Source organism: Mus musculus, chromosome 6, assembly GCF_000001635.26.
Source record: "Mus musculus strain C57BL/6J chromosome 6, GRCm38.p6 C57BL/6J".
Lineage (NCBI taxonomy): Eukaryota > Metazoa > Chordata > Mammalia > Rodentia > Muridae > Mus > Mus musculus.
In genome coordinates, this window is record NC_000072.6 from 47287854 (window position 1) to 47302119 (window position 14266).

At 39.6% G+C, this 14266-nt stretch overlaps 1 protein-coding gene across 4 annotated transcripts in view; it reads left to right on the forward strand.

Moving 5' to 3' along the window:
* Cntnap2 (contactin associated protein-like 2) overlaps window positions 1-13540 on the forward strand; it is a 2241333-nt gene extending 2227793 nt beyond the window's left edge. For 2 of the 4 annotated variants that reach the window (NM_001004357.2, NM_025771.3), the window contains 2 exons: window positions 8866-8946; window positions 10562-13535. In NM_001004357.2, the coding sequence (NP_001004357.2) occupies window positions 8866-8946; window positions 10562-10761 (281 nt within the window). In that variant the 3' untranslated portion in view covers window positions 10762-13535. Of the gene's footprint in view, window positions 1-8865; window positions 8947-10561 lie in introns of all 4 variants that reach the window. The other 2 variants (XM_006506483.4, XM_030255547.1) reach the window with 2 other exon arrangements.
* Window positions 13541-14266: the final 726 nt, after the last annotated feature.

Consider the following 14266-nt stretch of genomic DNA (forward strand, 5'->3'; position numbering starts at 1 on the left):
ATAACACTGCAATTTAAATTAAATTATAATTAATAGCAGCAGTTTTGTTGAAGTGCCTCGGATCATCATTTTCAATGCTGAAGATCCAGTGGTTTCCATGGAGACATTTTCTCTATGTGATGTCAAATCCAATCTTTATTTTTTTTTTTCTTTCTTTTTGTTTCTGACATATGACAACCTGAAGCTTTTAGTACCTTTCATTTGAGGGAGTTTTATGTTAAATAATCTTAATTTTCTTTTATATGTAGTTAAATATGTGGTTTTTGCAATTGGTTTCTGAGCCTAACGTCTACAGGCTTTCCTATTTGAAACAGTAAGAACCACAACCACTGAAATTATCTTTGTCTTATTCTGTATTCTCTCTACCCACTTCCCTAGACTGGTAAGAAACTGGAGAAAATAATTCAAATATCCTTTCAATATTCTGTTCTTCTGAGTGTATTCTAAAGGCAGTTTCCCATTTCAGTGTTTGCCTTGCATAAGCACAGCCATGACCATTTTCTTTGTGTTATCTTAACTCTTGGGGAGCGGGATTGGGAGGTAATATTTGCTACTGGGCTATGGGGGTTTCTGGTCTGCAGTGTCAGCTTAGGGTTCCTAGGATTGACCCCTTACTGCCATTGTGTGAAATTTTCCTTTGTCAGGAAATGACTCTCATGCTGTGATTTGGAGAAAGAAAAAAATAAAAGACATGTACAGTCACTTTTTTTTTTCCAGTGTGAATAAGTGTTTTGCCTACATGAATATCTGTGTGCCACTTTCATGCCTGGTGGGGACAGAAGAGGGCATTGGTCTATGAATATAATAGTGAGATGACCAGATGAAAAGAATCATGCAGGAGAGATATACAAAAATATACATACTTCTGTGAGACATTAAATCAGAGCAGAAATGGCTCCCTGCCTGGTAGTTGTCATCACGTGGTAGAGATTTTGTGCTCTATGACAAGACACCTGACGTAAACAAAAAGAATTCTTTTGCCCACCACTTGAGATGGTTATTCCAACACAATGGGAAGCCTTAGGCACAGCAAAGCAGCTGTCAGTATGGTGGCCAGGGAGCAAGGAGAGGAGTAGAAAGGGCCCAGGAACTGTTAACATATCTCCAAGGATTCTGTAGCAATGGTCTGCTTCCTCCAGCTAGAGTCTCACCTCCTAAGGTTTCCAGAACCTCCCCAAATAGGACGAACCTCCAACAGATGAGTGTTTTAGCACTTCGTATGTGGTATCATTCGGGGATCCAGGAGAAATGTATTTAATATGGAATGTATTTACAGGATGTAAGTCTGCCCCTGAGATTCATTAGTATCTCTTTATTTTACTAGTCCAAGTTTAGGTTTGCTCACAATGTTTCTCAAGATATAGACTCCCTGATATTTCAGCACCACTAGAATTGTTTGGCTCTCCCAGGGGGCTGGAAGGCAGGGGGACAGGAGTACCAGCAGTAGACTCGAACACATGCCGTGAATGAGCTTTACCATCCACATCCGAGGCTTGTGTCTTGGTCACTGCATTTCTCAATACTCATTCCAAGATGTTGGTACCCAGGAGAAAGGGCAGTAACAATGAACTACATCTACCAAAGCAGCAATTGCTATGATTGCTAGAATAAAATAGCATTGCCACAAGGGAGTAAGCATTCACATGGATTAGAATAACCAGGCTTAAATTAAAAATAAACCCATAAAAATCAGCATTCTCATGAAAGAAAAGAGAGAAAGAGGGAAAAAAATAACTATGAATGTCCTTGATTCTGTAAGGGTTTCTAATGGCCTGAAGGTTTTCCACTAATTGGTTTCTAACATCCAAGGTCTAGTGAATACAGCATCTTTTATGTGCTTTCTTTATTTAATATGTTTGTTTCCCTCATTTGTGTGAAAGAAAGACTAAAACTCTTGCCTTGCTTTAACGTTTTGAGAGTGAGCATCTGAGTTTTTAAATATACCTGCATGAAAGAGTTATTGAAGAGTGTCTTAGTTATGGTTTCTGTCGCTGTGATGGTTGTGTTTGGACATGAAACACCGTGACCAAAAGCAACTTGGGAGGGAAAGGGCTTTTTCACTCACAGTTCCATATAACAATTCATCATTAAAAGCAGTGAGGGCACTAATTCAAGCAGGGCAGGAACCTGGAGGCAGGACCTAATGCAGAGGCCATGAAGGGGGTGTTGCTTACTGGCTTACTTAAGATGGCCTGCTCAGCCTGCTTTCTTACACACACACACACACACACACACACACACACACACACACACACACACACACACACACCAGTTAAGCCTCCCCCAGCAATCACTAATTAAGAAAATGCTCTACAGGCTTATCCACAGCCCAGTCTTATAGAGGCATTTTTTTAGTGGAGGCTCCCTCCTCTCTGATGACTTTAGCTCGTGTCAAGTTGACATTAAACTATCAAACACAAAGAGGCTCCACAGATGTTTGTACAACCTTCACAGAGTAGTTTTAATTATGCCCATCAATGAATATGCATTCATCCCTTATTATACAACATTATCACTCATCAGAATGGAACTTTAAGCTAGATTTATCCATAAAAAAGATATCTACCACATAAGAAGGAATAAGAGGTGGGGAGAAGGCTCAATGGATAAAATACTTGACTTATAAGCATGAGGACCAGAGTTTAATCTGTAAAACCCACATTTTTTTAAATGACAAGTGATTTTGATTCCAGCACTGGAGAGGCAGAAACAAGTACATCCTGGCTACTGGCCAACCAATCAGGTCCATGAAAGACTGTTTAAAAAGACTTATTGTTTAAAGCTGTATAGTGCCTTAAGAATGGCATTCAAAATTGTCCTCTGGCCTCTACATACGTGTGCACATACATGAGAACCCATGGATAAAAGATAGAAAGAAAGGGAAGTGATAAGAATTAATACTATAGCCATTGAAAGGGGACCTGGCCACTTAATTGGAAATGGGTACCTTCCTTCAAGAAAGAAGTAAAATTTGATGGAAAAAGAGAAAGGTAAACAAGATGTCCAGACAAACCAGGGAGTATTTTCTCATGAGCTAGTCTGAAGCATTAGGAATCCATTGCATTCGGAATAGTTAATTGGAAAAGTGGCCTCATAGGGAAAGAAGCTGGAGAGACATTCGATGCTCATAGGACCTTCACAAGACCAAGAAGCTCAGATTCACACCAGTGGCAATCCTGGGAGGCTTCAAGTGTTCTCTCACTCTTCTTATTCTTCTGAGTAATCTTTTGTCTCTTCTCCCTCTACCAAAACTCCTGGCACCATTTATAGCTGTATTATCAAAGGAACTAGAGAGGGGTTGGGATATAGGATGGTGGTAGAGCATCTTTCTGGCTTACATGAGGACCTGGGTTCCATCCTTAGTGCTGGAGGGGAATCATGCAGATGAGAAGAGCTTACCAGTATGTCTAAGCATCTGTGATTTTAGTAATTTTGAGGCTAAGGACACAACACCACAGGCTTTGAAGCAAAAAGAAATTTTGCCATAGTTCATCTGCCACATTACAAATTACAAATTCCTGAAGTGCACAGCATTTTATTAGAGCTAAGCAGGTAACAAATGTTGTTACAGTAGCTGATAACAAAACTACCTTGCAATTTTTGTCATATAAATTAATCTTAAATCAACTCTAAGAGGGAAAGAACTAAATCATATGCTGGCACAGTATGAAGTCCTACATGCTGTTCCCACATTTCTAGGGTGATATTTAATGTGTTTTGAAATTTCATATTGTTTGAGAAAGTCAGAAGTTTTATGTTTGTCGGAAGACAAGGAACATGATCTGCACAGTCTCTGGATGTCTAGAAGGAAGGCCCACATGAGAGTCCTAGAGGTACAGAAAATTCAGTAGGTCCAACATAATTTTTATTTCTATCACCTAAAAGGGCCTTTCCTGTCATAGGTCTAACCTATACTCAACTACCTAAAAAATGGGGCCTTTAAGCAACTCACCTTCCTGGCTTTTCCTAGCTTTCAAAGGGCTCAAATGTGGGAAGATTATTTCTTTTGAAATTGACTTGGGTTCTAATTCCAGTCAGGCTAGAGATGAACCAAATAACATATGGAGAAGAGTAATTACACCATCAAAAGACCTGAAGGTGTAAAAGATGGACAATGATGGTCTAAACTTCATCCTTGAAAAGTGGCAGTGTCAAGGAATGAACCAAATCTTACTGAGCTTTGTGGTCATATGAGTTGCATGACACACAGTATAAAAGCTACAAAGCAACCTCAGTCAAGTCACCAGAAATAGAGATCATAATTCAAACCACATTCACACTTTTAATTAGCATCTTCACTCTATAAACAAAGGCTTCAATGGTGCATGTAATTAGACCACTAGGGACAGGAAAATCTCATTAATACAGTCTTGCCTATTTTATTGTTCACTGTGTATCCTCAGAATGGAATTTGACATGGTGAAGATATTCTATAAAGATTTAGTATGTGAATGAATGTGCCATATCTACAGAGTAATAATTCTCTGAGAAAGAAGACCCAGATTTAAAGAAAAAAAAATCTGATTATTTTCCTACTGTATTTTATGTAGGCTGGTTTTATTCACATAACATAATTTTGTGACCAGATTAATATCAAGCAATATTAGTTATTTTTGTTGCTGTGATAAAACGCCATGGCAGTTACAGAAGAAGAATGCCACTTTTTGCAAAGCTTAGTTCTGGAAACTTGACTGGGATTGTGAGGGAGTAAAGGGAAAACAAACATAGGAAGGAAGGCGGGGTCAGGTGGGCCCTGCATCTGCCACTCTGATGGAGTGACACCAATTACACTGCGGCTGGAAACAAGCACAGCACATGAGGAGGAATTAGATAATCAAGGAAGAAGGTGTCTGTAGGCTAGCAGTCTCAGGCTGTAAACATTCAGGGGAAGAAACATGTGGTTGCTAGTTTTTGTATATATATTTTAGCATCTTTACCTGGACCAGAGAAAGGCTTTTCCATCCTCTGAGCTTGACCCAGGAGGAAGGCTTTGTCAATTTCCTGTAGATTTGAGGCATAACATGGGCATGACCTTTCAACAATACCTACTCAGTCAGAGCTTCATTTATTCTTTATATATTCACTGGAGGTTTCCTCAGCTCCCCACAAGAGAAAGGATGATTTTATGTTTCAGTTGCACAGGGAGAGTCCAAAATAGCAGGCTGAGAAATCACATCTTCAACTGCATGAAGGGAGTAGAGAGAGTGAACTGGAAGTGGAATGAGTCTATTAACTCTCAAAGTCCACACCCAGTGATGTACTTCCTCCAGCAAGTCTTCATGTCCTAAAAGTTATATAACCTCTCCAAATAGTGCCACTAACTGGGGGGTGTGGGGGGGTGGGAGGGGATGGGGGTGTCAAGTGATCAAATACCTGAGCCTATGGGGCACATTTCTCATTCAAATCACCACAGAGTGATAAGCCTATACATGGTTGATCTTTGCCTTCTTGGTTTGAAATCTTAAATCAATGCTATCTATCCCGGAAAAATATTAAACTGAGATGGAACTGGAGGGAAACCATTAGGAGAAGAAGCAAACTGAATTGTTTTCAAAGATATCTAGATTTAGGATTAAGCCAGTTAATATAAACAAATTCTATCAAAGGCACTTTTTGCATGCACAATTAAAGACTTGGAAGAGTTTGAAGAATCCTGAGGATTTGGAAATAAATTTTCTTTCACTCATATGTTTGTCAGAGATTATGGCTAGCAGAGTCAGCAGGCTTGAATGATGCTGATGATCAAAAAGATTAGCAATGTACAAATCCAAGAGAGAAAATTTTCTCTGATCCTAGGTAAACCTGTCATGTCTGGGACCAGTGATACACCTCGGGGAGTAAAGCCACTTGTTGTCAAGGCTGACCACCTGAGTTTAATCATTGGTAGAAAGAAGGAACCAACTCATGCAGGTTGTCCTCTAACTCCACCAGTACATCTTTGAATGCTTGTATCCACATATACACACATACACAAAACAAATTTTAAAAATTTTTAAATGAATCTAAGAGAGAAAACTAAATCACACCTGCTAGTTGAAAATATGAAATCCCACATTTCATTCACATATTTCTAAGGAGATGGGAAGAGAAAGGTCTCTGACTCTTTTTGTCATTGTCCTAAAGATTCTTAGCTTTCTATACCCAGGGATAAATTAGCCTTATGAACTGAGTCCCCAGCAAGGTTCTACTGAAAGACCCACAACGTGAGGACCCCCCCACGTTCTGACTCAGGAGAGGCGACACCCCAAAATCACCAACGAGAAAATGGTCTTGTTGCAAATTGCAAGAGGATTTTTATTCAAGAGCGCTCTTGGGCCCACGGTCATACACCACGCAGGGGTAGAGGACTGTGGCGCCCCGAGTAGCTGAGTAAGGGGGTATTTAAAGGAGAAAAACCACAACTCAAGGAGGTGGGAAGGGCGTTGTTGGAAAATACCAAAAATACCAGATAAGAGTCACAAGGAAGTACAAAGTCACAGGTGTCACAAGGAATACCTGGTAATTGTTAACTCTCAAGACAGCTTCTAAGAGCCCCTAACAATAGCACATTTGCATTGCAGCTTCCGGTAATGGTCAGGGTGACTTTCTTTGAATGAATACTCCTTGAACTCAGGAAGTGAGTGGGTGGAGGAATGTCACTATCTGTTTTATGATTAGCATACCTTGGAGCACTGAGTTTACTACTCTTTCACTACCTGAATGGTAACACTGGTCTCTCTGTTTATCATACCAGTACAGACCTTGGAAATGTTTCTCACAGTGACTTGGCACCATCCAGCAGGCATTGATCTGATTCTCTGCTCCATCTACTGGAGGAAAAGTTAGCTCCATAGGGAGATAAGTCTGCTTGAACTGCTCAAGTGGAAGCCCAACCCTTGCAAATCTATCCGTGGGCTGGAAGGGTCTGGGAATGTAGATCAATGGCAGAACCTTGCTTGGCAGGTACAAGGCCATTGGTTTTATACCCAGTCCTGCTAAAAAGAAACGAAATTTGCTTGTATGAATTACTTATTATAGATGCTCCACTGACCTGAGAAAGGTTTTTCAGAATCTATTTGTCTTTGGAGTGCTACATGGAATTCATCTTTGAGAAACATATAAATTTTGTTCTATTTTTTAAGCAGGAAAGAAATAGAAAATTAAGCCATTAACATTCCTCTCAGTGTTTCTGAACTTTAAGCCTGTTACACATTCCTGAAGGGTCTACTGCTTTATCAAAGCCATGCTAAATATTAAAGAAGCAATTACTTTTGAACAAATAATGGGTGCTGTAAAAATCTCATCAGCATATAAACCCAAACTGTTCATAATGTATGGAATATAAGTGGGTGGAAGACATATCTCAGCAGAACATGAGAAAACAAGCCCTCTGTTTCTGTGTCTGTAGGTCCTACGGGTTGAATTAAAAGAACTGCAAATAAACAAAAAAATTTAAAAAAAAACAAAAAACAAACAAACAAACAAAAATAGTCCCTTCTAAAATGTTCTATACTGGTCCAAGTGGTGTATGCCTTTAATCCCAGAATTCAGAAGGCAGAGTCAAGCAGATCTCTGTGACTTTGAGGCCAGACTGGTCTACAAATTGAGTCCAGGACAGCAAGGGGTATTACACACAAAAACCCTGAAACAAAAACAAAAACAAAAACAAAAACATCATCAACAATAAATGTACAGTAAAGTGGCTTGGAAAATGTCATTAAAGTCCATAGAGTATTATCAGCAATTTAGAGACTGTTTAAATCATACAGGAGGATTATGAAGGTCATATGCTCCCAAATTACATCCAGGGTTTGAGTGTCTCTGGACTCACTGTCTTGAAAGCAACCACTGGAGGACACCCTAAGATAACTATTCTAATCATACACTTATCAGCAGATCAGGGACCAGCTGCCTCAGAACATTCTAAGATTCTCTAACATTGCCCATAAATGAGCCATATAACATTGGAACTTGTACAAAAAGAAACAGCAAAAATGGGGGTGGGGATTTCTTGAATGTTTGTGGGAGACTGTTAGAGTTCGTCAAAAGACCCTGACTCACAAAGACCATAGAGACTGCCATCGCTGAAAACTGCATGAGGATTTTTAATTGATCCAACATGTTGGGGACTCCCCTCTCAGCACGCAGGCCAGAGGAGAGACCCAGAACAAAGAAAGAAGAAATTTTTTATACTTTTGTAAGGGGCAGATTTGAGCAACAGGGTAACTGGCTTATTCTAATTGGTGTAGCAAGTAACCTTTTCAGGCATTGGTCTGTTTGCATAGTGACTACCTCTGGCCTAGTGACTCACTTTGCTTGCCCCCATGGTGGGTTACTATGATATGGTCAGCAAAGCAATAGTACATTTTGAACTTATGGGTCAGTTATTAACATCACAGCTATTAATGTCACAGGGAATTCCAGCAAGGTCAGGATAATTTGTGTTTTGTTTTTGTTTTTGTTTTTGTTTTTGTTTTTGTCAGAATTCAGTGTAGGGTGAGGTAGGGGGATTTTTCTGAGAACTGTTATTTTTGGTATGGTTATTTCTCTGAGACAGCTAATATTATTTTGACAACTGTAGACTTAGTCATTTTGACCACTAAAACTATGTTTTTTACATTTGTTTAGTCAGCCAGCTTCCTTATCTGGCTCTGAACTTGGCCTGCTAGTACAGTTTGGAAAGTCCTTTTCTAAGGGGGAAGGTACTGGGTGGTCTTGAATTCATTTTGGATACTACAAGACAATAGCAAGGTTTGGGGCCATCTGACGTGGTAGAAATTTCATTTGTAGAAATGAACAGTGTCAAAGAGTTGTATGAAGAAATAAGTATGAAATTCTTTGGTGCATTTGACTCTTCTACTTCCCTCTCTCTGTCTTTCTCCACAGCCAGTGCTGATTTCCCATATAACCCAGGACAAGGCCAAGCTATAAGAAATGGAGTCAACAGAAACTCAGCTATCATTGGAGGTATGTAGGACGTAGAACAGACTTTCTAGCAGCTACTCACCTGGAAAAAAGCAATTTAAAACAAATGGGGCTGGAGAGATGGCTTAGCAGTTAAGAGCAGATACTGTTCTTCCAGATGGACACAAGTTCAGTACACACATCAGACTGCCCACAACTGCCTGTAACTCCAGCTCCAGGGAATCCTTCATAGGCACCCACATGCATATGCCCATACTCATGCACAGACAAACACATACGCATAAATAAAATATATTTAAATAGGTAGCTAAATGACATTATCCCAAGTTCAATTATAGCCTCATCAAGGTCCCTATCCTTATTAATTTTGGCTTTTTTTTAAGATAAACTCATCATATGAACCTATGCACGACACAGGTCAGTGACTATTAAGTTCATACACTCATACAGAACACATCATCCTAAAAAGACTTCTCAGCTGCTTTTATAACCACTTTCTTTTAAACCCCATCTAATCCTTTTGCTCCTCCAAGGTTTCAATAACTGGTATAAAAATTGTCTTCCTTTTCATTGCATAATATTTTGTTTTTTTTTTTAGATCTGTCCACACTGTTTTGTCTATCAATAGCATTTCTTTCTCTTGACAAGTTGCATTTTATTGAATGAATATGATGTCCTTTGTTCTATCTACTTACCTATTGCTAGATTGTCTCCATATTTGGGTTATTATGAGTAAAACTACTATGAAAAATCTTGCACACATCTTAGGCAGACATAGTATCCATTTTCTTTGATAATGCCTAGAAATTCAATCACTAAGATATTAAAGTAAGTAGATCTTTAGCTTTGTAAGACATTAACGTGCAGCTTTCCAAAATGATCCAACCACCTCACAGTCCTATGATCAATATCTAAAAGACCAGGTGCTCAACAGTCTCACCAACTTTCACTGCTGTCAGCCTTCTTACTCAACCACTCTGGTAGATGAGTCGCGATGTCACTGTGCTTTTTGATGTGCGGTAATCTCATCACTAGTGATGCTGAGTGTCTATTCATATGTTAATTGTCATATAAATTTTGTGAGCTGTCTTGAAATCTTTCTCCACCTCCTTAATTACTTGTTTTGTTTCTCACTATTGATTAGAAAGAGCTTGTATGCTATATACAAGTCCTTTGTCAGACAGACATCATAAATACTTTTTTCACAATCTACAGTTTGTTAACAAACCTGACTCCATGTTGTACAGGTCCTATACATTTTTATTGATTTTATGTTTAGTGGTTCTTTCTATTACAAAGCAAAAGAGGGCTGCAGTGTCTAGCTGTGGTCACAGATGGGTCTGATTCTTACAGTTCTCACTTTGTTGTTTTGAAATTCTATCAGATGGGTCCACATTTGGAATGCTTACCTCTTCTTGAATATTTTGTCATTGTGAAAGGTTGCTTATTCCTTCTGGGCAAGAGGACAAGTCAGTTCTGATTCCTGTTAACCCCTTTGTGTCTGGAAGCCGACAGAAGCCATGTGTTACTTCTGCTGTCCTCGTGACTATCACTGGGAAAGAGTCACATCCAAGGGAGCTGGGATTGAGGCAGTGGTGAGAAAATCTGGGATGTGGACAAGGCTTGTCTAACTCTGGTCCTTCTCTGGTCCCCCTAGGGGTCATCGCTGTGGTGATTTTCACCATCCTCTGCACCCTGGTCTTCCTCATCCGGTACATGTTCCGTCACAAGGGCACCTACCACACCAATGAGGCCAAGGGAGCTGAGTCAGCCGAGAGTGCAGATGCTGCCATCATGAACAACGACCCCAACTTCACAGAGACCATTGACGAGAGCAAAAAGGAGTGGCTCATTTGAGGGGTGGCTTTTTAGCCATGGGATAGGGAGGGAGGAGTTAAGGGAGGAGGGGGAGGGACAGAGCACCCTGCGTCATACCCCTGAGCACACGCTTACACTATCAGCACAAGCTGGGGAAGGCAAGCAACCCAATACTCTTAAGACTGATGGCCACACAAAATATACTTTTTAATATTTCTTTATAGCTGAGTTCCCGCCCCCTTCTGTATCAAAACAAAATAATACAAAAATGCTTTTAGAGTTTAAGCAACAGTTGAACTTTGTAGGTACTATCTGTCTTATTTTGTGTGTGTTTAGAGGTGTTCTAAAAACCCGTGGTAACAGGGCAAGTTTTCTACATTTTTAAGAGCCCTTAGATCGTGGATATTTTTTTCTCAAGAAAAACTGATACATATCCATGCAGCCTCCGACATTCTCTTTCTTTTGCATCTAGTCGACTTTTAATGGGCTGTTGTAGCAACTAGTTTGTGTCCAAATAATATTTCTTTTGGTGTCCCATAAAATGGAAATGAGAAAAGGGGCAAAGAGCCTATTTGCCCAGTCTTCTTCAATGACACCTCAGTCTAGGCCAGTTTTCTGAAGGTTCCTGTCTGGCTTAGCCAGGGAAGGGAGAGTGAGTGGCCTGTCCTGCAGCAATGGAACCAGCACACGTGGATACAAGCACCCAAGAATCCAGCTAATAAATGCATATTGGGCTTATTGCTTTTGTTTTTTATTGACTTCTACATGCTGATGTCCCATGTATGTAGTCTTAGACCTGTTTAATATCTGTAACTATCAGCTATAATATTGTGGTGACCAACTGCTATAGGATTTTGCCTCTGTTTTAACTACAACATATTGGATTGTATGTGTCTGTGCCTCCATGGGGGATTAGAGCCAGAGGGAATGTCTTCTTTGCTCTGTTTCTTTTATATTTATAACAAAAATATGGATACTTTCTAGTGAATGCATAAGTTAGTGTGCTTTTCTTATTTTGCTTTAAATTTCAAGTTTTTACACTGCTGTGATAAAATCCTCACAGATAGCATCCTCTGGATGGCACAGTACAATAAAGCCAACTTGCAGCTGCTGTTACTCTGGAATCATGTGGGAGACACTGCCATATTTTAAACCAACTTTATCACAGGAACTCTATCATGATACAGAGACCTGTGACAGACACATTAGAATCCGAAGTCACCATCAACCTGATCATCAGTTATGGCTTCTCTTCTAGAGAACATGATTGTCTAGTGAATAACACATCTTAGGGTAATCAGGAATCTTGGGAAATTTGCTCCAAAAATTTTTCTTGATTTTATGTAACAATAATAGGCTTTGTGTAAGTAAATGGGAGCAATTCTTCCTATTGGAGCACCCAAAAAGAATTTAATCACTTTATTTTTTTAATTACACAAAAGTTCTCTCTTGAATGGTTGCCATTTATAATTGTAATATGTCGGGCCTCTTATACTTAAAAAACTCTTTTTAAAAATTTTGTAGGCTCCAACATTTTGAGGAATTAAATGTGATGATTCTTTCTCCTCTTTGAAGGACAGTGAGGTTAAAATAGTATGATGCTATTTTTCTCATGGTCTGTCTTAATAACCTGCGTATTTCTACTTAGTTGGGATTTTACCAGACACTTTCAAGGTTCTCCAAATGCTTAACTTATTGGAGGATCTCAATTTCTTGAATAACGGAAAACCTTATCCCAAGCTGCTCTTTGCACAAGTTTATAACGGGCTCCAAAAGGATGCAAGGGGAGGCAAGTGCCCCCCCCCCCACCCTTGAATCAAGGAAACAGAATAAAAGGGAATCCTGAGACTCTTTTTAATTGCAAGCAGACCTCAAACAGTCCCATGAATACCCTGGATTGTCAAGCCTTGCTCATTTTTTCATAAAGCAGATTAAATGGAAAGGTATGTAACAGAACAAACTGTGAAAACAATTGTAGCATTTACTTATGAGAGCACATTTGAGACCAAAGGTCATCTTATTTCATCGAGATACCTGACCATAGTGCATTCTTCTCCATAATTTCAAATTGAAAAAGCAAATGTTTACCATGATGGCTTGAAATTGTTTCCAATTTAAAAACAACTTATTTTACAGGCATTACTTTTGCACCTGACAAATACTGTCAGATAGAAATGCATGCCTTCTGTACTTCTCTTCCCCAAAATGATTAGCAAGAAAAACCATCAAGGACAGCCCCAGTGTTAAAGTGTTCTCACCCTGTCCTTCTCCTCACTCTTTCCTTCCCTTATTTCTGCCACAAAAGACAAAGACTGAGGGCCAGTCCATCTCTCACATATTAGCAAGGCTAGGGTGCTGAATGTCATCAATTAAGACACACAGGAGGTCCACTGACACAGCTTCTCCTAAGCAATTACAGGATGGCTGGCAAACAGGACACACAAAGGTGGGTACAGTAGTAACTACATTAATTGCTAAATGAGTCCTAAAGTTTTAACCTCTTCTTGGAATGACGCCGCCCTTAACCAAGCTAATCACATCTGTGTATGACAGACATGAGTGCTCTGTTATGAATGGGAAATAATTGCTCATTTGAAGAAAAAGAAAGCAATTCTCTGTTCCAGCTCTTCCCTTGACAGTTTTCCATGACACTGCTTCAATACTCATGGTGTACCAGACTTGCCTGATCCAATTCTGTTCTTCTCCACTACCATCTCAGCATCTTATATCCAGTGTATCATCCACCAAGCACAGACTAACGGAAAGCCCTGTAAGCAATAACAATATATAAACCAAAAAAAAAAAAAAAAAAAAAACCCAAGACACTGTACCAAAGGAATAAGACACACTGGTGCATGCCTGTAATCCTAGCATTTGAGAGACTGAAACATGAGGGAAATGAGTTCAAGGTTAGCCATAGCAGGTTCCAGCCAGCCTTGAGCTGTCTAGTGAGACAAGTTTCAAAAATGTTCTAAATAAATAAATGAAGCTTCAGAGAACATTGGTGGCTGACTGAGGCTTGTGCATGGATGAAACTTGCTCTGCATTTAAACAAATATCTCTGTTGTTCAAGAAGCTAAAAATGAAAGACTCCAAATGAATGCAAAATTGGTGGCACTCTATATTCCTGAAATAGCATATTCTCTGGATTTCATAGAAGCTAATTCAGGACATCAAAATTATTTCATGGCTGAATTTTCCCTGGGCCTTCTTAATATGTAAGAGTGTATTTCCTCACTGCTGTCTACCCACTGTTTAAAAATGGGGAGGTTTATGAATTTATTTTATTAAAGATCTGGGAACAAGAGTTTAGAGGACGTTTGTTAGAAATCTTCCTATTGCTCTGCATCAGAGAACGCACCCCCTCCCCCCCAAAGGAGCAGGAGTTCAAAGGCAGCAGAGGCAGAATCAGCATGAGCAGTGAGTAGACTGAGTGGTTGGACAGCTTAGGAGAGCATCAGGCACATCCTGTGAGCTAGGCACAAAGGCTTGTACAGCAAAAAGTACTGCAGAGAGAAGCCAACAGGTACTGGCTCCAACTGTA